The sequence below is a fragment of the Lutra lutra genome, chromosome 7 (assembly GCF_902655055.1).
Source record: "Lutra lutra chromosome 7, mLutLut1.2, whole genome shotgun sequence".
Taxonomy (NCBI): Eukaryota; Metazoa; Chordata; class Mammalia; order Carnivora; family Mustelidae; genus Lutra; species Lutra lutra.
Genome location: NC_062284.1, coordinates 113,583,375 through 113,606,042, shown reverse-complemented (window position 1 = coordinate 113,606,042; position 22,668 = coordinate 113,583,375). Strand labels below are relative to the sequence as shown.

At 35.7% G+C, this 22,668-nt stretch overlaps 1 protein-coding gene across 5 annotated transcripts in view; it reads right to left on the bottom strand.

The window, feature by feature from the left end:
* Positions 1–22,668, bottom strand: part of GPHN (gephyrin) — a 653,508-nt gene that overhangs the window by 27,791 nt on the left and 603,049 nt on the right. For all 5 annotated transcript variants that reach the window (XM_047739307.1, XM_047739308.1, XM_047739309.1 and 2 more), the window contains 2 exons: positions 22,542–22,663; positions 6,463–6,550 (listed from right to left, as the gene is read on the bottom strand). In XM_047739307.1, the coding sequence (XP_047595263.1) occupies positions 6,463–6,550; positions 22,542–22,663 (210 nt within the window). The remainder of the gene's footprint in view (positions 1–6,462; positions 6,551–22,541; positions 22,664–22,668) is intronic.

Here is a 22,668-nt window from a genome sequence, read left to right as displayed (position 1 = left end):
CGTAAATTATATGCTTATAAATCATCACGCAGAGTGGGCCTTCCTCAGGGTATGCTTTGAATTCAGGGTGCTTCCCTCCTACCATACTCCTTCTACCCCACCCCAGTTCATCTGAGACTGAATGTGGTGGTGGTGTTGGGAGGGGCCATCCAAGAGCCCCTAATCTCCAACTGTCCAGCTTCAGCAGGATCTGAAGGGAAGCACCCCCATTTTAGGGCCACAATAAAGTTTGCTTTGCCAGGGGGAAGAAGAAAACTCTATTGAAATAATTATATTGTCTGTTAAATTAAAGGTACTCTGTTCTAACAGAGAAATAAAGAAGTCCTTAAATAGAATCTTTCTAAAATTATCAGATAATAAGGAAATTTAACTTATATTTTAAATGAGCTACATTAAAAGGTATTCTTATAATTTTAAGCATCAAAGATCACAAAGTTAAGATAAATCTTTGATAAATAACTTTAGTCATTGTGAAAACCCAGCCATGTTCTTTTTCTTATTTATCAGTGTTAGGTGTAATTAAGCAAATACTTTTTATTTTGATTGGGTTTGTTTTTCTTAAATTTATATAGGTTTATTCATCAAATAAGCTAATGCTTTTCTTACATAATATTTTAAGAATGTGAAAAATGTAAAATTGGGTACAATATAATTGAATCATTATTCTGACAAACTTTAAATTTCAATAGTAATTATGTTTATTAGTATGTCAGCTTGAAAATAATATTCAGGATCTTTAAGTAACAAAATCTTATTGAACTGATATTAAATTAATTAACAAATAATTATCAGATACCTAGATGGCTTCTAAGTAAGAATACTGGATCATTGATAACTAAGCATAATTTTAAGTTAATATACAGATCTTTCTTCAGTTATGATGAGATTTCCACCTGACCCATTGTGAGTTGAAAATATCATAAGTTGAAAACTTATTTAATAAACCTAACCCACCCAATGTCATAGTTAGCCTACCCTACCTTAATCATGTTCAGAACACACATTACAGAACACTTCTGCAAAGCCTATTTTATAATAAAGTGCTGAATATGTGATGTAATTTGTTGAATACTGTACTGAATGTGAAAAAATAGAATTGCTGTATGGTACAGAATGGTTGTAAGTTTATCAGTTGTTTACCCTTATGATTGTGGCTGACTGGGAGCTGCAGCTCGCTGTGGCTGCCCAAAGTCATGAGAGATTAATGCCCTGAATATTGCTAGCCTGGGAAAAGATCAAAATTAAAAATTTGAAGTATGGTTTCAACTAATGGGTGTAACTTTTACACCACTGTAAAGCTGAAAATTTGTTAAGTTGAACCACCGTAAGTTGGGGACAATTCATACTTTTATTTTAAAGATTTTTTATTTATTTATTTGACAGACAGAGATCACAAGCAGGCAGAGAGGCAGGCAGAGAGAGAGGAAGGGAAGCAGGCTCTCCTCGGAGCAGAGAGCCCGATGTGGGGTTCGATCCCAGGACCCTGGGATCATGACCTGAGCTGAAGGCAGAGGCTTTAACTCACTGAGCCACCCAGGCCCCCCATACTTTTATTTTAAAGCTAATGTACTTTGCTTCTTATTTTTATATGCTAGAGAGAGGCTTATATCTTTAGGTCATGTTAATTAATATGTTTGTTTGTCTTTACTACAGTAAGTACAAAGGGATGCATGTGGCTATAGTAAATTATATTCTGTGTGATTATGAACTTGGCTAATCTGCTCAAATGCTTATATATGATTTCTCAATTATCTAGTTTCCACTGTGAAATAAAAATTAGTTATTTTTTAAAACATTATAATGAAATATAGGTGTTACATTTTTCTAGGAACAATAATGACAGACAGTTTTTTAAGGAAAAAGAGTACATATATTTTTAAAGTTCAGTCCTGATATTTGTTCTCAGGACACTCTACATGCTCTTAAATTAAAATTTATATGGATCCCCAGAGATTTTGTTCTTGTGGGTTATTTCTAATAGATATATACTGTATTAGAAACTGAAGCCTAAATTTTTTTTAAATTTGTTGTTTCATTTGGAAATAGCAATGACAAGACCATTTCATGTAAATATAAGTAACTTTTTTATGCATTGTTTTTATAATTTTGAAAATTTCTCTAATGTTAGGCTTAAGAGAAGTCAGTTGGATCTTTTTATTTGTTTCTGCATTGGGTCTGATGCAATAGAATACCATATATAGCCACTGGAAAAACTCATGGCACATTCATGAGAGAAGGAGAATAAAAAAGTCAAATAAAGTCTTAGTTTTATTATGAAAATTGTTTTGACCTTGCAGATCCACTTAAAGTGTCTTAGGGACCCTCATGGGTCTGGGGCCCACTCTTTGTTCTGAAGTAAAGTGGCGGTTTGTTTCAAAATATAAAATAACATAATAAAAGACAAAACTTTGGAAGAGATTTTTATTTGCCTTGGTTTATAGTACCTGTGCCTAAAATGAAGCTGAGAACTATATTAAAATTTTAGTAAGTTCACTCAGGTTTGATGAGCTTATTTCTTTGGTTTACTGATTAATGCTTTGCCCATGAAGCTCAAGATTATTTTTTGTATAATCTCCCCTTTGGGCTTTATGTTTATTTTGCCTTTATTTAAAGAAAAAATAAAGAACAAAGTTTCCTCATTGACAAATGAGCTAAGATTATTTATAATTACATTACTTTCTGTGCTTATTCCCAAATATTTTATTCTTGCTTTGAAAATTAGGTAACCAGTACTGTTTCTCAGGTACCCATGATTCTATCTTATTCAAGTACCCAATTCTTTTTTGACAACTCTTTTGATTTTGCCTTCTAAAGATCAGACCTAAATTTAGTAAAAAGTAAAAATTTCAGAGTATCTTTCACACCTAAAGCTATCTTTGAAATTTCCTAGAAGGTCTCTAGAAAATCACAAAGATTTTTTCTTTCATCTTATAAAAAGAGATGTTAGAAATGATTAGGTTTGTTTGATATATTACCATTGTAAGAGTGTCATGTGAGGGCAGTTGTTGTCATATCTGAGAAGAGAGGCTTGGTGTGCCCTGGGTTAGATCCATATGTGTAAAATGTTAATATAAATATTTCAGAAGTTTTATGCTTTATGGGACATGCCTGGAGATTTGACAATGCTTTTGCTGTCCATAATATGTCTGCATCCTCAGGGGAAACACATCAAAACTTTTATGACATAGTTACATATGATATCTGAATTGAGAATTCTACTTCTATTCTAATATTATTGGTTACAGTGATAAATTAAGTACAGCTATTAAGGATCTGTCATCTTTGGAAATTTCTGTTTTACTCTAATGGCCTGAAGGTTCTGCTAAAAGCTACAGTAAATAATTTGTGCCTACAACAAAGATTCAGAGCACTAGGGAAAAGGATTATCATAGGTACTTTGCACTACTGACACTTCAAAGAACAGTCTTTTGGGTATAGGCACCTGAAATGATATTGCTTAGATAACTTTTATGTAGTGCCAGCAGACTGTCAGGAATCCCAGGGCTCTTTAGAATAGAAGCAGATGGCTTCATGAAAGCAGACCGCTAACCCAAGATCTAGCAGAACAAGAATGACATAGAGCTGAATGAAATAATAAGGTAAATTTTATTGTATTTATTTGTTTGGGATACTGTTGGTTAATTTAATATTCTATTGCTTTATGGCTTTAGATTTGCAAAACAAACTCATGGAGGCCTATATGGTTAATTAATAAATTTGCTATGAAATAATAAGGGCAAGCCTCTAAGATAAGCCTTTTTTTGCGATCAATAATGATCTTTGTGATTATTTTGATCATATGAGGTAGGAGAGGGACATTATCAGGAAACATTAAAAGACTTATAAATAGGCAAAAAAAAAAAAAAATTACTGGGGGTCCAGTCTAGTGTGTCCTTCTTGGCAATCTCAACCTTTCATTGTCTTTGAGCTATTTTACAATTCTGTAAGTTGTGGAAAATTCATAGTCATGCATATAATTCTTTAGTTTTCAGAGCAAAAAGCAGATACCATTTACTTGAAACTGTCAGTGTTTTATAAAAAATAAGCACTTTGGGGCAGAGGTGGAGGTAGGAAAAGATTTTGAGGGAAGCAACTGTGTGTGGAAGGGCCATTTCTTCTTGGCTGAGAAGAGGACTGAGGTCTGTGGGTCCCGTAAGCAGCCGGTGTCCCTTCTCCCTGCCCCAAGGCTCCCAGCTTCCCCATGATCCTGGTGTTGTTAGCAAGGCCTAAAGGAGCAAATACCTGAGATCATAGCACTACAGAGATATTGTAGATGTATTCAGTGCAGACTGGTGACCATCTGTGTCTCCCTGATCCACTGTTAGTCTGTTAAGCCCCTTTCAGTTTCTTGGCATAATCCTTGGAATGGTGAGCTCCACAATGGCTTAATAAAATTTCCTGCCAATTCTGTAGCATAGGTGCTCATAGTAGGATTTAAGTTGAATCAAGTAAATGATATTCTTGCATACCTGAGTTTCTGCATGTAAGATTCATGATTGCTACATAATGCTTTTGGATCTTTCCTTGACCTTCCTATCTTTTCGGTGACTGGTTTTCAGGCTCAGCCCTTGGGCTGGAACAGATGTTCTGTCTCTTAGGCTTTTCTTTCTGCTATTGAAGTACAACTGAATACTTTTGGCAACTAGAATTTGCAGGTTGGCAGGAGTTTGCTGCATTTATGTTTTATCTCTTTCTTCCTGGTTCCTCTTTCATCATATTCCCACTCAAGGAGGCAAGAACGACAATTATTAGCTCCCATGGATTACTATGGGATGCCTAGTTCCTAAAATCTCCTGCTTAGTATTAAAGGTTTAGTATAAGTATCTTACCATACAGATAATAAAATAAATAAAACCAAAATGCATTACTATATTACCTCTATTTATTTGTGAACAAATCCCTAGGACAACTACTGACAGTTTTGTTAGCATTAATAAAGAAGGTTAAGGCTGAGAAGTGTTCTATCCTTACCATATTTGAGCCACAACTGCCAAGCCTATGTGTGTTAGAAGCTTGTTGCCTTTTCAGAAGTATTGGAAAAGACAAACTTCAGGTTTGCAAATAGAATGTATTGTCCCATAATTAAGCTCATTAGCAACCAAGATAAATTATACATTAAATACTCCCTGGAAACAACAAAATTAATGTTCCAGTACTCTTAACTTCAGGGTTTGCTCTTGTGTTATTCAGAGCACCACAGGCAGTTTGATGGTAATGAAAACAGACAGGTTGAAAATTATTTCTTATAGCTCTACTATAATGCAGACCTCAGTTCTGGCCTTTGTGATCTCAGAAGAGGTCTGCAGCAATTTGCTCCACCTGGGATTAAGGACTTCTAGGAGACTTTGAGGAAAGACTAATCCAGAAATCTGGCGGCTATAAGGAGAATACTGCCCACACTTCAATACCTTCACTCCTGGATGTAATCTGAGATGGTAGTCTTGGATAGAGATTCTCTATTTTTCTTCTATGGTTTTTGGCCACTGAAGGGCTATTTTTACACACTCTAAAACTAGTTGTGAATGAAAGGTAGGCATTCTCTGTTCACACCACTAACTTCTGCCACACAGGTTATAAATTTAGGCAGTTTTATAGCTAGATAGGGCAGAGACCAAGAACAATCATACATAGAAGATCTAGCTAAAAATGGTGTTCTTGGAAAAATCTGAATTTTAGTAATAACTGCTATTATGACAATATTTTTTTAATTTTTCATTTAAGTCATTAATATGAAAAAAAGAAAAAATGGAAAGGGGTTATAGGCTGGCAAAATATTTTGTGTTCTGAAATATTTTTGAGCCAAAACATCAGGTTGGTTATTGTAGTAAAGTATATTTTGCTTTTATAATATTATTCAATGGACCCAATAACCATCATGAACCAACATATTTCATTAAGATACATAAACTTAATGATTCTGAAACATTGAAATTGTGATTTTTAAAGGACTAAGCATATATTTTATGCAAATATACTTAATTTTATAAAATCCTATATATACCTATATAATGTTTGTATTTTATTTTCATCACTATTATGATTATGATCATTATTATTTGTCAAAAGGGGCAATGGAATGCCTAATCCTGTCTTTCCTCCCTGTGAGGAGCTAAGGGTTCTTTTTCAGGTTTGGAATATATGGCAAGGGAGGACAGGATTTGGGGTAGATATCACTTATAAAGGAAGTCCTAATGTTATAGTAAAGGTGAGTAAGCAAAGAAACAAATCTTCAAAGGAACATGAAAATAATTTTGAAAGTTATAGGATTCTCCAAGCTCTTTCTGAGGTAAGCCTTCTGCTCTACTTACACTGCATCCCTTTTAGAATGCCCAGAAATTTCTGAAGCCCTATGGATTTTTCATATTTGTACAGGTCTGGTTACAGATAACAGATATCCACCAGACTACAGTTAATCAAGGTCATTACCTTAGATAAATTTTCATGAACCCCATATTTTCATACCTTTTCCCCCATGGATACACCCCCTGATGTGATGATGACATCAGCACGACTGATACCCTCATTCAAGGCATTGAGTAAGTCATCTGGGCTGGAAAAAAATAAAGACAAATAAGTTAACCACAAGAAAAGATTTTAGATATTTAGATATTTAAATGCCAACTTAAAACTAAACCACTTTATTCACTGCGTAGGCATTAATATGAGTATAGCATTATATTCTGCACGAAGTGGGAAACAAAAAGGTCTCTGCCCAATGGAAACATAACTCTTATTGCAGAGAAAGAACCTTATAAGTGCGGAAGTAGTGGCTACTGGTACTTTCATAGGGCTTTTTGCTCTAACAAGGCAGCATAATGGGGGGAGATATTGAGGTGCTGGTAGGCTATCTAACCATCCCAGTTTATCTAGGATAATCCAAGATTTAGTACTGAAAGTCACATGTCCTAGGAAATCCCAGGCAGACCAGGATGGTTGGTGACCCTAGGTGTTGGGAGAGGTCACACAAGACTCTTTATAAAGGGAATATGACTTAAGCTAGTTAAGCCTTCAGACTTTCACAGGTGGAAGGAATGAGAAAAGGCCTTGTAAAGAGGATCAGTCTGTGATGCAGCCTCAGTGGAGATTAAGATGGGGAAAAAGAACTGTCTAGAGTGAAGAACTTAGAATGATTGGGATAGGACATGATTTTGGAAATCATTTTGACAAATCATATTTGACAAATATGTAGGGTCACAAATTTTCCTTCATAAGGCCATAAAGCAAAACTGGCCACCCTCTTCGCATACTCTCACGTACACAAATCTGATGCATCTTTCTGGGGTTTTCTTTTTAAAGGTAAAAAAGAGAAAAGAACCATGTACAGCATGGAAACTTTTTGTCAATTTCTCGACTGTGGCAAGATTTTAATCCGCTGCCTTAAAGAAGGCAGCTCAAGCTCAAGAATTGGGACTTCATCTAGCCAGACAAGGATGGTGGTGGGAGTTCCCTAGAAATATGAAGAGGCAATAGGTGTTTACTAGGAAAAAACAAGGAAAGCAGAATCTGTATGAAATATTCGAGAAGGTAAAAGGACAAGATGAATATTAGGGATTGAAACTAGGCAGATTCCTGAGAGTCAACTGAAAAGACCAGTTTACAGGCCCTTTGATTGCACAGGTCAAAGGCCTGGGAAGAAGAGTTGAAGCAAAATCAAGTCTATCCTCTGGATGTTAGAAGGGTTACAAAGGCATAAGTTGAGATTGATAAATTGAGGGAAAAAAACCAAAGTGCTAGGAACAGGGCTTAGAGGGGGATAGGAAGGTAAGGGTTAGCTAAAAAGGACTATCTAGTTACTATTTGAATTCCATACAAAGGTACTGGTAATATGCACTTGAATTCCCCTTCAAATGACGGAGTACAGAAAGGGAGTCTTTTGAGGAGTATCTGGCCTATACCTTTGTTTTCTGAGAACTTTTTACCCTGTGGGGAAGGGGGGTAGATCTCTTTCTCCCCCATGAACATCTAACACGCCCATCTAAAAAGGGAACAATCCTAGTTTTTGTTTTTCCAGTTCTTTTTTTTTAAATATTTTATTTATTTATTTGAGAGAGATCACAAGTAGACAGAGAGGCAGATGGAGAGAGAGGAGGAAGCAGGCTCCCTGCAGAGCAGAGGGCCCGATGCGGGGCTCGATCCCAGGCAGAGGCTTTAACCCACTGAGCCACTCAGGCACCCCTGTTTTTCCAGTTCTTGAGTTTAGTTCCTCTTGAGGACTATTTTGCTCTTGGGTTCCATGAGATAACCATACATCTTCCCATAAACCCTTCTTTTGCTAAAGCTAGCCTCAGTGTTTTTTTTGTTAACTTGAAACCAAATGATGTCTCAAGGAAATAGCATACATTCCCCCAAATCACCCTTGGTAGTGAAGTTTTTTCACATCCCTTTACCTTAATGCACTATTTCATGGGGGAGGGAGGGAGAAAGGAGGAGGAAAAGTGCTTGAAGGAGGAGAAGATGATTAGTAACTAGGACATCATTTCCCTTTTTATCTAGGGTTGATAGAGGTAAGGAGAGGAACTTGAGATTCACCTGACAGGCGGCCTTCAACTCACTAAGGCTCTTGAAGAGATAAGCTAGTTGGGAAGTGGCATAGCACAGAGATCAAGAGTATAAACTCTTAAGCCAGAGTGCCTGAGTTTAAATCCTGATGCTACTATTTGCTAGATGTAGAATCTTGGCCAAATTGCTTAACTTCTCTTTGCCTCAGCTTTCCATCTATCAAGTAGAGATAATACAGGGTTGCTATGAGGAGTAAGTGACACAATACACATAAGTTTATGGAATACTACACAGTACAAACTAAGTTTTAAAGAAAGGTTAGATGTTATTATTGCTGTACTACTGACAGAAGCTTATCATATAAACATACCTAACCTAACATATCATATAAACGTATCATATAAACATACCTAAACATACCATATGTTTATAAACATGTTAGGTATGTTTATATGGTATAAAGTTTATATCAACTTTAGCATACTTGATAGTTTTTATTTAGGAAAATATTCATTACTAACACAGAAGAAAATCACAGATGGGGCCTTAGATACATTCAGAACTGTATGTGAAAAGTCCAAATAGCTCAAAAGCAGTAGCAAGCTAGACCTGGTCCCAGCCTAAATAGTTTCATTTATTGGTTGATTCTCTTACTGGATCTGGATAAAATTCTCCTCTCCAAGTACTGGCCTATCTACGAGTATACTGGGGTTTGTTTGGCTCTGAGGAGCAAGCTCCCAAGAAAAAGACACAAACACAGAAGTTTGGAAAATAGCTCACATGGGCTTCAAACTACAAACATAAGGACTCTAAAATCATCTAGTTAATTGCTTATGCAGCCAAAAATGTACTCAGGTATTTGGTAAAGATAGGATCTATATGTAAAACTTAAAACAAAACAAAACAAAAAAAACCTTAAAAAAAAATCCCTTTCAAAGTTAAACTGGTTGGGCAAACATCTTAGAAGAATTATACTCAATAATATTTAAAGTAGTTTTGAATTAAGTATTTTGTAAAGAATTTTCATCAGTCTTTTTCAATTTACATTAGTGAAAAAGACAGCAACTTATTCTGTTGTATTAAAATACTATAAAGATATGCACATGCTGGGTTCCTGTTCACTGCATGTCCAGAGCTTTGGGCCCCTTGCCTTGCTGGATATTATCATCAGGCTGAGGCAAATGTTTGGTCAATGGAGTAAATGGAAAAACACAAACACAGGATAATGTGGAAAGTGGTTCAGGTGAATGGACAATAAATATTATTAACAAAATATAATTTTGTGTTAGTACAAAGAGACATCAGCTAATTTTACCAGTTTTATAATATGTAATTTATAACATGTCAGTCTTAGAGGATTATGGTAAAGTCCCTGGAAACAAAGCAGCAGTGACATCTATATCTTCGCAGTATTAATTTTTGTAGGTGGCTAAAGGTCCTGGGATCTGCTAGTTGATGATACAAATAAACAAACATTTCAGTGATTTTTTTTTTCTCATTTGTTTTTACATTACCTGGGCAAGATGTTTTTTCCTGTTTTATAAAACTGAAGCGTCATCAGCTCTCTGTATGACTTTTCTAACTTACAGAAATAAACTAAAAGGGATTTCATGCCTTTTAGTATTCAAAGAACATTCTCAGTGTTACTTTCTACTCTGTGTTTGTGTATTCACAAAACACTGATTTTCAAAGTTGGAAAGCTCATGGGGGGTCACTCTGTTCAGTATCACAGCTGAGTGCATTCTTTGGGTCTTACTCTTCTCTATCCCCCTCTGCCCCTCTCTTTGACTCTACTTTCTGTCACATATTTCTGATGTCTGGAATCTAGTAAGAGATAATGGCTTAGTAGAGGGTCAGGTACAAATGCTGGCCAACAGTCAGAGGATCTATAACTTCATTTATGTTGCATTATGTTGTATAAATAGAGTAATAACTCTATTTATTCCTTCTTTAATAAGTCTGTGAGGTAGATTGAACAGGTAATATCATGCTCATTTTACAGAGAAAGAAAGTAATATTCAGAGCAAAGCAGTGCTTTATTTATTTTTTTAAGTAGGCTCCACGCCCAGCGACCTGAGATCAAGACCTGAGCTGAGATCAAGAGTCGGATGTCTAACAGGCTGAGCCACCCAGGTGTTCCGAAGGTAGTGTTCTAAAGGTGAGGTAGAGTAATAAGTGGCAGAGCTAGAACTAGAGCCTCTGGATCCGTATTACCTGTTTATTCCATCCCACTGACTAATCAGAGTGAGTGTCTAGTTTTTTTAGGAATATGACATATCATATGATGAAAATTCTCATGAGAAAGGGCCCTTGTGCAAAAGCATCAAATGGTAAAGCAAAAAGTGATAATCTATCTGTGTTGACTGGGAAAGTGCATGTGTGGACATGTTAGTATAATTCTGGGGAATGAAACAAATGTGACTCTGAATCCTATAATCAGATGGAAACTGAGTAAGATTTTGATTAAACATACCTTTTAGGGGTTTTTTACAAGTTACAACTTTGCTCTCTTTTTATGATTCATATTATATTTTAAATGATAAAAATATTTTCAACATAACATAATATATAACAGCCAGGTATCTATCTTTCAGATTTGACATATGCTAGTATTTTCCCATATTTACTTCATATTCCCTCTCCCCTCATTTTTTTTTAAGAAATTAAAAAAAAGTTTGTTTTCTAAAACTAAGCAATTACTCTGAATAATGATAAAAGGAATAGGTAACAAGGATTATAATTGTGGGTATTATAACAGAATAAGAACCATTCAGGATTTTCTGTTTTGTTAAATAGATCATGGTATATTAATTTCTCAAAGAAGGGAGAGTAAAGCTAAAACATAATCTGATCTTTTATTATATAATATGACATTATGTATCTTACACGTCTCTTAAATGACATCACTTTGTATATATTAGATCATTTGATATATAAGAAATAAAAGTAATGACAATAATATGCACATTTTGAACGAACAATACACTTTCACAGGTATATGTTAATTTCACAACTCTGTGTGGTAGGTAGGGCAGAAGAAGGCACTGAGGTTCACAGTGGCAGTGAAAGGTTCAAGGTTACCCTTTGTTCACTCTGCTATTCTTTTAAACTATAGAAATATTCACATAATGAAAGATAATTTGTTATATATAGTATGCCTCCAGATATAAGCTATTTATCATTTTTATCTAAATATACAAATCCTATTTGTGGATGCTATATAGAGATGATAAAAACCTGACAATTTGTACTTTTAAAATTTGAACTATCTTCTCACCATGGGATGCTGGATTAAGTTGATTAACTTTCCTTGGTATATACCAATAGCTTCCCTTTTCTCAAAGAGTAGCATGTCTTAAAGGGATATTGTATTATCATTTAATTCTTCCTTCATTAATAACTGCAATTTTAATTAGATTTGAATGGCGATTAACCATTTCTTTAAAGATATATTGAATACTAGCATTAGTCTTGGCTTACTAGCATTTTCTATCCATTTTCACTTGAATTATTAAGTACCAAACCATTGTTCTCTTAGAGTACCAATATTATATAAAAGCATTCTACAAGGGAGTTGATTTAGTACAAAATGCTAAAACTTTAAGTACTTAGTGAGAAAATTGTTAATTGAAGCCCTGAATGTCACAAAATCTAGAACCCAGTTTTGTCTCCTGCTGAGATGATTCTGAAAAGCAAATATTCTTTTGGAGTCTCATTATCCTTATTTATAAAATAACATTTGGACCACATTCTTTCCATCTCTAACATTCACTGATTTGAACCACCTGAAGCTGAGTGGAATCCAATTTAAGCACAAATGTATCATTCTTTCTTTTCTTTCCTTTTTTGTATTTCAATAGAACACTGGCAGCTTGCTGTTGGTGCCTTGCAATTCATGAGTTGTGATTTCCATGCCTTTTACCACTTGTGATCCTTTTTACTACTACACTATGTTCACATCAGGGCCATGATACTCTAGCAGCTTCCTGAGGGCTGAGAATAAATAGCACTCTCAGTAGGCAAAGGAAAATACCAGCAATATAAGAAGGCAGCAGCTGGAGGGTAAAAGAATAAGCACAATTTAGGGCAGCTTCTACTGAAATAAAACTGCTGGGGAAATAAATAATATCAGCAAGAATAACAACAAACAAAGCACTAATGGAAATAGATTTATAACATTAAAAGGGTGTTCTGGAATGAAAAACATGATTTTCAAGTTTAAAAATTTAGTAGATGAAGGTGAATACAGTGCCTAATGCAAAATAAATTAGTGGCCTGAAATACCAAGCAGTAGAAATATCTGAAAGAATTGGGGGCGCCTGGGTGGCTCAGTCAATTAAGCATCTGACTCTTGATTTCAGCTCAGGTCATGATCTCAGGGTCATGAGATCAAGCCCCCAGTTGGGCTCTGCACTCCTCAGGGAGTCTGCTAGAGATTCTCTCTCTCCTTCTTCCTCTGCTCCCCACCCCCCGACCCGGACCAAAATATTTCAAAGGAATGTACAAAAATGAAGTGATGGAAGTCAATGCAGGAAATAATAAGAAACTTGGGAGACAGGGCAAGAGACTGACATATTACCAATAAGAATTCCATGAAGAAAAAAAGGAACTGATGGAGGGGGAAAATAGAGGAAAATTTCACTTATTTGAAAAGGGCTTGGAAAGTAAAAAAAAAGATTTACTGAGTTCAAGACAAGTTTGCCCAAAAACATAAACCAAAGAATGTCTCGGTAAATTTTGTAATTTCAAAGATAAAAAGAAAATCTTACAAGCTGTCAGACGGAAAGATTGGGTTTGTTAACAAAGGAAAAAGAGTATTGGCTTTGGACTTCTTACCTACAATACCCAAACTATAAAATAATAGATTACCATAAAGATTCTCAGAGAAAAAAAGCCTTCAACTTCCAAATCCTATACCCAGTCAGACCCATTCAACTATCAGAAGAGAAGAATCATATTTGTGAAAATGCAAAGATTCAGATAATAAGTCAACCAGTAATGTTCTAGAAAAACAACTCTAAATGAAAAAAAATGGATCAGATCAGAAATCTTAAGATAGGAGAAGATGAAGAAGAGAGGAAGCACTTTTTTTTTTTTTTTAAGATTTTATGTACTTATTTGACACACAGAGAGAGAGATAATCACAAGTAGGCATAGAGGCAGGCAGAGAGGGGGAAGCAGGCTCCCTGCTGAGTCCAGAGCAGAGTTGTCATTCAAGACAATGGCTCTGTCATTCAGAGCCATTCAAGAACAGAATGAGTTGCCTTATAATGCAAGTAAGATATTTCTCATTAAAAGCATCAAACAAAACCTGATGGCTAGCTGTGAGAAATTTCTCTAATACCTGCACTGGGTGTAAGACTTGACTGGCTAACCTTGGAAGTTCCTTTCAATTCTAAGATACTGTGATTCTACAGAAATAGCTGAAATTAATATTTCTTTTCACATATAGACTAAAGCATAGAGGAAATGACTAGAGCACTGAAATATAGTACTCATCTTGCAGATCATACTTTTCTTTCTCTTACTATCTGCACATTTGACTATTTGACTTGAGTTAAAAAAAAAAAAGCATTTTTCCCCCCAAAGTTATGATATTCACTTTCAGCTTGGGAGATGGCTACCAATAATAATAACAGTACTCTCCCTGGAATTCTAACTTAATTCTAACTTAACTGAACATCAAAGAAGCTTTGATCAAAGAAGCCTAAACTTCACAGAAAGTACATAAAAGGAAAAGGTAAAGCAAATCTCAAAATAAATCTCAGAGAATGCATGTAGCTTTCTCAATACTTGATGTACTTTAATTTCTGTGAAAGAATACTATGTCTACATTTTTCCAGATTTCAGAGGGCTTTGAGAGCCCACTTTCAGTCCAGACTTTTTGCTTTTTAAAATTTCTATCTGCCTTAAATTACTATAATCCTGACTCCGACATAATTTTTTTTCTTTATCATGAAGTCTAATATAAAATTCAAAACCAAGACAGAGCCTTTATCCAACTTTAGATTTTAAGGATTTCAGACAAGAGTATTCAGAATGTAAATGCAGTTTTATTTAAAAATATTTAATATAAATACACAGATGGACAACAGCTGCTAATTAGTCTCCTGTTTCATCTGTTACACCAACTGTGAGTTGTATCATTTTTAAAATGAGTGAAGATGACGGTGGGAAAGTAAGAAAAACTCTAGGATTTGGAGATTAAGGAATAATGCCAGCTGATCACAGCAAGATAACAATGACAACAACAAAACCCCCTCCAAAAAAACTCCAGTTCTGGATGTATACTAATCATATACTAATTTCTTCAGAGGTCCAGGATAAATTTCTCAACTACAAATATTTTCTGGGTATCTATTTCATGTATTGATTAAACTCCATACTACATGTAGCCCTCATTTAGTCTTTCTTCAGTCCCACTGGGTGTTTATGTACTATAAAGTCATGTAAAGACAGAAGAGAACATGGTCTCTGCCTTTCAGTGCAGAAAACATGTAACAAAAAGTTAGGAAAATGAATGAAATAAGCAATGAAATTAATATCACTGATTGAATTCAAATACATTAATTAAAATGAAAATACATGCAAGGTAAAATGGTATAAATGTTGAGTGGGACAGAATGATCAGAATTGGCATGGGATAATTAGGAAAGACTTTCTGGAAGCTATTCTGGAAGAAAACGATTTCTAAAAGTACAGTAATACCTGGAGGTCATTTTTAGAAGAATCAGTAATATCAACTGTAGCAGCAACTCTTAAGGGTTAAGAAAGGCAACTGTAAAAGCCACCAAAAAAGTCTGTCCCCGAGAGTGGGAAGAATCTCTGGTTGTTAAATACATTTGGTAAGTAGAAAGAATATTTCTGGTTAGCCAATAGAAACTGAGAGACCTCGCTTAATAAGTAAATCTATCTAGAAATCGATCAGAAGACAAATCTATTATGTTGACTCAAAAATCAAAATGTTACATTTTGAGCAAAAAAGGTGTTTATTTCATAAGAGAAGAAAGGCAGTTTTAAAGATGACAAGAATTAATTAAATTTGGGTCTGAATTCTCCCTGGTAGTTAGAAATTTCTACTTTTAGAAGAGCAGGTAAACACTAAGATGTTAGGATATGTTTGTTCCACAAATTGGAAGACAGAAAGCACTGGGCTTTGCCATTGTGAGGAACTGTGAAGTCTACCTTGATAACTGTGAGGTCTACCTTGATAACACCTTCTAAATACGCCAGTTTTATAAGAACCTGGTTTGCTATCTCAGTGCTTGTTCCCTTTCTGTTTCAAGCTTTAATGTGAAAAGGCAGCTTCACAAATTGGCAGCAACAGGAGCAGGCAACTCGAATCCAAAACACCAATATGTGACAGAGTCAAGCAAGTCCAGCATGATATGATTAGGGCAGGCTTCTGCAATGGCAATTTTCCAGAAGGGGGAACTCTTCTTAATTATGAGAATTTCTTAGCCTGTCAGGCCTTGCAAGGCTAGAAGGTCTAAGTCAGCAGTTGGAAGCTACATTACCAAGCTATTTTAAAGCTGAGGGAAATTGGAAGGGGAGATGAACCATGAGAGACTATGGACTCTGAAAAACAATCTGAGGGTTTTGAAGGGGCAGGGGGTGGGACGTTGGGGGAACAAGGTGGTAGCTATTAGAGAGGGCACGGATTGCATAGAGCACTGGGTGTGGTGCAAAAACAATGAATACTGTTACGCTGAAAAGAAATAAAAAAATACAAAAAAAGAATAAAAATTATTATTAAATATTATTAATATAAATATCAATATCATTAAATAAAATATTAAAATACTTATTTTTTAAAAAGCTGATGTAAAAACAACAACAACAACAACAAAACAGCTCAATTTAAAAATTAGTTTTAGACATGCTAGAAATTCAATTAGTGCTGAACTTTAAGAGATTTTCCCCAAGTGGATTCTGTGTATTTGGATCACGATTACTGCTTATTATATTTAAGAGGTAAATGTATAACATCATCTATTTAAGCCTGAGGGAGCAGCTCCCCAACTTTTTAAAGTTAGAGGCTTCATAAATCCATTTGGAATGCTACTCCTTTTGCCACTTTATATTTCTTTTCCTTCAGAAATATAAAATGAATTATCTCAGCCATAAGACTTTATATTGTGCCCTTTTGGGGATATGTCTCAGGTACTAATGCAATTCTGTTGTCATGCCATACTATCTGGTCTATTCCTATGGCTATGGTTTTTGGACTCACTGTGAAGGGACCCTGTAAGATTCTTCTGGACAGTTGCATAGCTTCTAGGTTCCATGGAAAGAGAGGGTGGTGTAGGAAAAGATGGCAGGCTATCTAAATCTAGGCGATAGTACTTAGTACTACACATATAGGGTTACCAAGACACACCTTCATGTCCTAGTCTTCATGGAGCTTATAGGCTGGTGGGAAAGAAAACCACCATGACTTAATATAAACAAATCCTTTTCCACCCTGTTTAATTCCCCAAAGTAGCAATTTCTCTGAGAAATTTTATCAGGAGGGGCACCTGGGTGGCTCAGTCATTAAGTGTCTGCCTTCGGCTCAGGTCATGATCCCAGGGTCCTGGGATGGAGCCCCACGTCAGGCTCCCTGCTCAGTGGGAAGCCTGCTTCTCCCTCTCCCACTCCTCCTGCTTGTGTTCCCTTTCTCGCTGTCTTTCTCTGTCAAATAAATAAATAAAATCTTAAAAAAAAAAAGAAATTTTATCAGAAAGTGAGGGAAAGGGAAAAGAAAAAAGAAAAACAAAGAAGAAAGTATGTGCCCAAACGATGACTATCTTAACCAAGTCTGGCTACAATTACCGTGGCTGGAACATATCGTACACTCTACTCATTTACCTATCCAAACGTCTTTATTTGTTTTAGACTCTTCCGCACAGTACGAAAACAGTAGCAGCTCTTGCTGCCTAGGAAGACAAAAGGAGGCTAATAGGTTATTTAACCAGCCATGGGGAAAAGAATACCAGGACATCTAGAAATAGGTAGAAATAGGAGGGAGCTTAGAAGGAGTTTATCCCTGGAAGTTCATACCAATTTGTGTCAATTAGAAATCTCTAGACTTGACTAGTTTCATATTCAGGTCGTACTCAGTGTTTCTTCTTTTCCTCTTACTTCCTGGCATTTGCTGACTAGCTACCATGTGCTGACTGTTCTAATTGCTGAGGAAACCGCCATGAACAACACGTTTTACATGCCTACCAGCAGTTGAGGACAGCAGCTGTTTTATTTATCATTTTACCCCTGCTATCAACATAGCTTTGCATATGTCAGACAATCAACAAATGGTCATAAAATGGATAAAATAAAAATTTAAAGACACTCTCAAATAATTGTGGGTATATGCCAAGATTTAGTTATACAGGTGTTCATCATTTACTTAAAATTGAGAAAGGTTAGGAACAACCTTATGTCTGACAACAAGGGATTGTATAAATAAATAATATTACAGTTTTTACTGAGAATGACATATAGGCATTTAAATGATATTGCAGAGGATTATGTGATAATACAGATGGATGTTTATGATACACTGAGTAGAAAAGAGAGTTAAAATAAGACTATGATTTATTTGCTTTCTTAAAGTTATACACATATAAACTGTACACACATAGAATTGAAGAATGGAAGAAGAAGATACTGGGTAATGGGATTATGTATTAATTTCCTTTCTTTGCTTTTCTTTGGTGAACCTGTATTCTCTAAATTTTCTTCAGTGAACTTTTATTTGTTCTAAGATTAAAAGGTTATGGTATATTGTTAGACAGGGATGTAAAATTGTGGTAGAGAGACCTAATAGCTAGGTTTTGTAGGTATTTTATTTGTGTTTATAGTCACATATCATTTTGATGAGGCTTTATAATCCAGATGAAGAGAAATCAACATTGACACTCTTCTGTTCCATGTAATAGCCTTTATAATGTCTTTTGATTTAATCTTTTTTTTTAAGAAAATTCTACTTCTAAATGGCATTTAAGCACTTGAACTTCCCAAAACATTCTTATTACTAGTCTATAGTTTCTAGTACATTTCTAGTACATGTAATTTCAAAAGCAAGACCTATTTTCAGCTTTGTATCTTCAATAGCCTTTGTCTTAAAATCCATAGTAGATGCATGATTAAATTGACAAAATCCTTGTTATTTCCTTTGATCCATGGACCAGCTGCTTGGTATCCTTAGGAGTTTGTTAGAAATGCAATATCTTGGCCCACCCCACATTTGCTAAATCAGAACCAGCATTTTAAATAAGATCTTCAGTTGATTCTCATAGGTACACAACACATACTTCCTGACTGAATAATTAATAAACAAATTGTATTATTCTTATTTCTAGGCCATTTCCAACTTTAGCCCACGTGATACACCTTGTTCAAATTACCTTTCTAAAATAACGGTTATTATGTCAATTTTATCTTTAAAAGTTTAAAATTTAAGTGAGTTGGGTAGTTCTGCTTGGATTGCAAAGCCTTTCAAAATTTGACCTTAAATTTCTACCTAATTGGGATGCCTGGGTGGCTTAGTCGGTTAAGTATCTGCCTTCAGCTCAGGTCACCATCCAGGGTCCTGGAATTGAGTCCCACATCTGGCTCCTTGATCAGCAGGGAGCCTGCTTCTCCCTCTGCCTGCCACTCCCCTGTTTGTGCTCTCTCTCTCTCTGGCAAATAAATAAATAAAATAAAAAATTTCTACCAAATTCACCTCCCTAACCCTTCTACCTGAACCTCCTGTTGTAATCAGTCTGGCCTGACCTGAGTAGCTGTTTATTTCTACTTCTCTACTTTATTTTCTATTCCTCTATTTTTTGTTCATTCCATGTTTCCTACTTGATCAACAGACTCTCTTTTTCTAACTAGACAAATTCTATTCATCCTTCATGTTTTAACTAACATTGCACCTTTATAAAACTCTGACCATTCTAGCACATAGTGATGATTCTCTTCTGACATATTTATAGTTATTATCTTGTCTTCATAATGATAGCAAAAAAATTATAGATTGTTAATTTCAAGACTTAGCTTCCATTTTCACTTCTGCCACTAACTTGTATAATGCTGGGCAAGTTCTCTTAACATCTCTGGGTTTCAAAATTTGTCTTTTTTAAAAAAACTACAGGAACAGCAAGAGTATTGTGTCCCACGTGCTGTGAGAAACTGTCTTACAGAATATATTTTAATATACACAAAATATCTGTAAGTGAATGCTTTTCGAATACTGTTATTAACTCTCAAGTATTTGAAGCACCCTTCTGGTAATCTTCACTATACTCTCTTTTTAAATAAAATGTACATAAACAAAGGCAAAATTTAGCCCAATTTTATCCAAATAAGTTACAGAGTCTTAAATTTTATCTTCAATTTTAACATTTATCATTAATGTTAATCATGGTTGATGATAAGAGCTGAGAAGTAGAATCACAGAATTTAAAAACCAGACACCAATCTGTTTTTAAATACAAGAATAGGGCTCTTACTCCCTATTCTTATCTGTCATAGCTGAGCAGGGGTTCTGGCTTACTGACATTCTTGAGCTATTTCTCTCCATGCTTTACACAAGGTGTAGTTTCTCCCATGACCCTCTTGCCCTGGAGAGCTTCACAGACAGGCTTCTGTATAACATTTACTTTCATTAGCAAAAGGCTGCGTAGGAACGAGAAGAATGAAGAGGGAGGCAACATTCACAGAGTATCAACAGGCTGCAGATTAAATGTACCTTATTTCCTTTGCTAAACTCCCAGCATAGATTTCCATTAGAACAGTTATAAATTCTTTCCACCCACATTCCATCTCTGTATTCTAACCCTTTACTCTGGGCCTCTCCACACAGCACTGTAAGACTGAGAAAGTCTAGGTTTGCATTGTTGTTAAAAATTGTTCTCAGTTTTATGGAAGATATTTCCATCTGAGAAAAGGATATATACTAGAGATTTGCATATTCTCAGAATTGCCTATATCTTGCTTATCGTTTTATTGTTCTTTATATGCTGTTTTCAAGGTACATTCTGGAGTTATATGTAATATCAATATTAATTATTAGTAAATGTCTACCAAAAATCAACAGACAAATATTAGCATATCAACATAAGAGGCTTTAAATGGTGTACTGGCAGCATATATAATATATCAAGTAAGGATTTTTTTATACAAAAATACAAAAATAGAATGAGTGGACTTATAGGAGGAGTGGAATTATAGTCCAGAACAGCTTAAAGTAAAAAAGAAAAACAAACACAAACAACAAGCTCCTTTTACCTTCCTTAATATTCCTTAGAGCTCATTAACTCACTTGAAGGCAGGGCCAGAGCCAGTTGTGGGTGGGAAAAAAATCCTACACGATCTGGTAAGTTGTTCTCTAGAGTTTCAGGACCTGCTCTGTGCTTTTGGAACTCTTGGGTTCCTCTTATCTTCTTTGGGAAGTTAATTTTTTCCTCTTTAAAGGTTTATCTACATCAGGATAACTTTTAGGTTTATATGAAAGTACAGGTTATTGGTTAGACCCAAATTCAAATAATTACCTCCTACCTTTTTTTCCAGTGGGTTCTTTTTAATGCCTTCCAAGGGCTAGGGAGCCTCGGTCAGGGTGATACTAAGTAGCCTGTGACACTGTCTTCACCAGCGTGGGTCCTAAGTTGGCTGGCTACTTAGCTATGGGCTTCTCTAGAACTAAGCATCCAAGTAAATACAAATGGTGAAGATTTTAAAAACAATGACGTTTGAAAGTCTGTCTAACAGCTTCTATTCCAATATCCTCAGAGAAAGAAAAAAACAAGGAAGAAAGAAGGGAACTTTAAAAAGTGAAAGGACATAAAAGCTACTCCCTTATATGTTATTGGTAGGATGCTGTGTCCAAGGTTTGAATTATGTTGTGCCCAGGTTGAGCTTAAACTGGGATACAGGTGTAGAGCAAACCTTGTAAACTGATAAGGCAGAGTCACTTCAAAAGCACATTTGCTGGGAAATTCCTACCTTGGCCTAGGGAAGAAGGATCCAGACATAATGAGCTTTAATCAGTTACAAGGTGGTGATAAAGGAAAGGGGCAATTATGCGGGACAGATACATCATGCTGTCTGTTACTCAGATTTGTCTCCCAGCTCTGTCTCCACCAGGCTGGATGTCTGAGTATTACTAAAAGCAGGCCTGTCTCTTGTGAACTGGAAATCCTGGTGAGAGAGGGCTGAGTAGCAGTGTTACATGGTAGTGGGATGCTCAGAAAGAGCAGACTTGCTCTTGATCACATGTGAAAATCTGTTGGAAGTTCATAGAAATCCTTGAGGAATTTAGCAGAGGGTTGAGTTAATTTAGGATATGGGGCAATATACTCTTAGAGATGGGCAATTCTAGTCAATGTGCCTCCGTTTGTACTTACAAGTGGGTGAAGGCTAGAGAAGCCTGAGTTACATAAGATACCAAAAAATCAATATAAAAGTCCTAGAAATCAACTTCAGAGGAGCAGTTAGCGTGAATTTTTTTTTTTTAAAGATTTTATTTATTTATTTGACAGAGAGATCACAAGCAGGCTTGCAGAGAGGCAGGCAGAGAGAAAGGAGGAAGCAGGCTCCCCGCTGAGCAGAGAGCCCGATGCGGGGCTCGATCCGAGGACTCTGAGATCATGACCTGAGCCGAAGGCAGCAGCTTAACCCACTGAGCCACCCAGGCGCCCCAGTTAGTGTGAATTTTAACATTTTTTATCTTCTTACTCATGTCTTTCCTGCCTTTCTTGAAACAAGTGAATGTGAATAGGAATAATATCATCACTATTAATTCCATCAAAATAAAGCCAATGCTATCAAAAAAGATCCTTGGAAACTTAACATACCCATAGGAGAGTAAAAATATCCTATGTAATAGACATTCCGGGATGATGTCTGTCCCAAAAGGACATAAACACGGTCATTATTCTTTGGCTTTTGAAGAATGAGATTAGTGAAAATTATGGTATTAAATTTCTGTCTCTTTAGCAACAATCCCACCTAGTTAGTACTCCCAAACTTCGAATATGTACAACAATAACTTCCAAATAAAACCCAGTACTTACTTGTCTCCCACAATTCCCAAGTTGATTGTGGGGTAACCATGTTCCTGAATTGTTGCTAAGAGGGTTGAACGATTGCTGTCTCGAATCTTTCCTGGTAAAAGGTCATCTTCGGGATTTAGCAGCTACA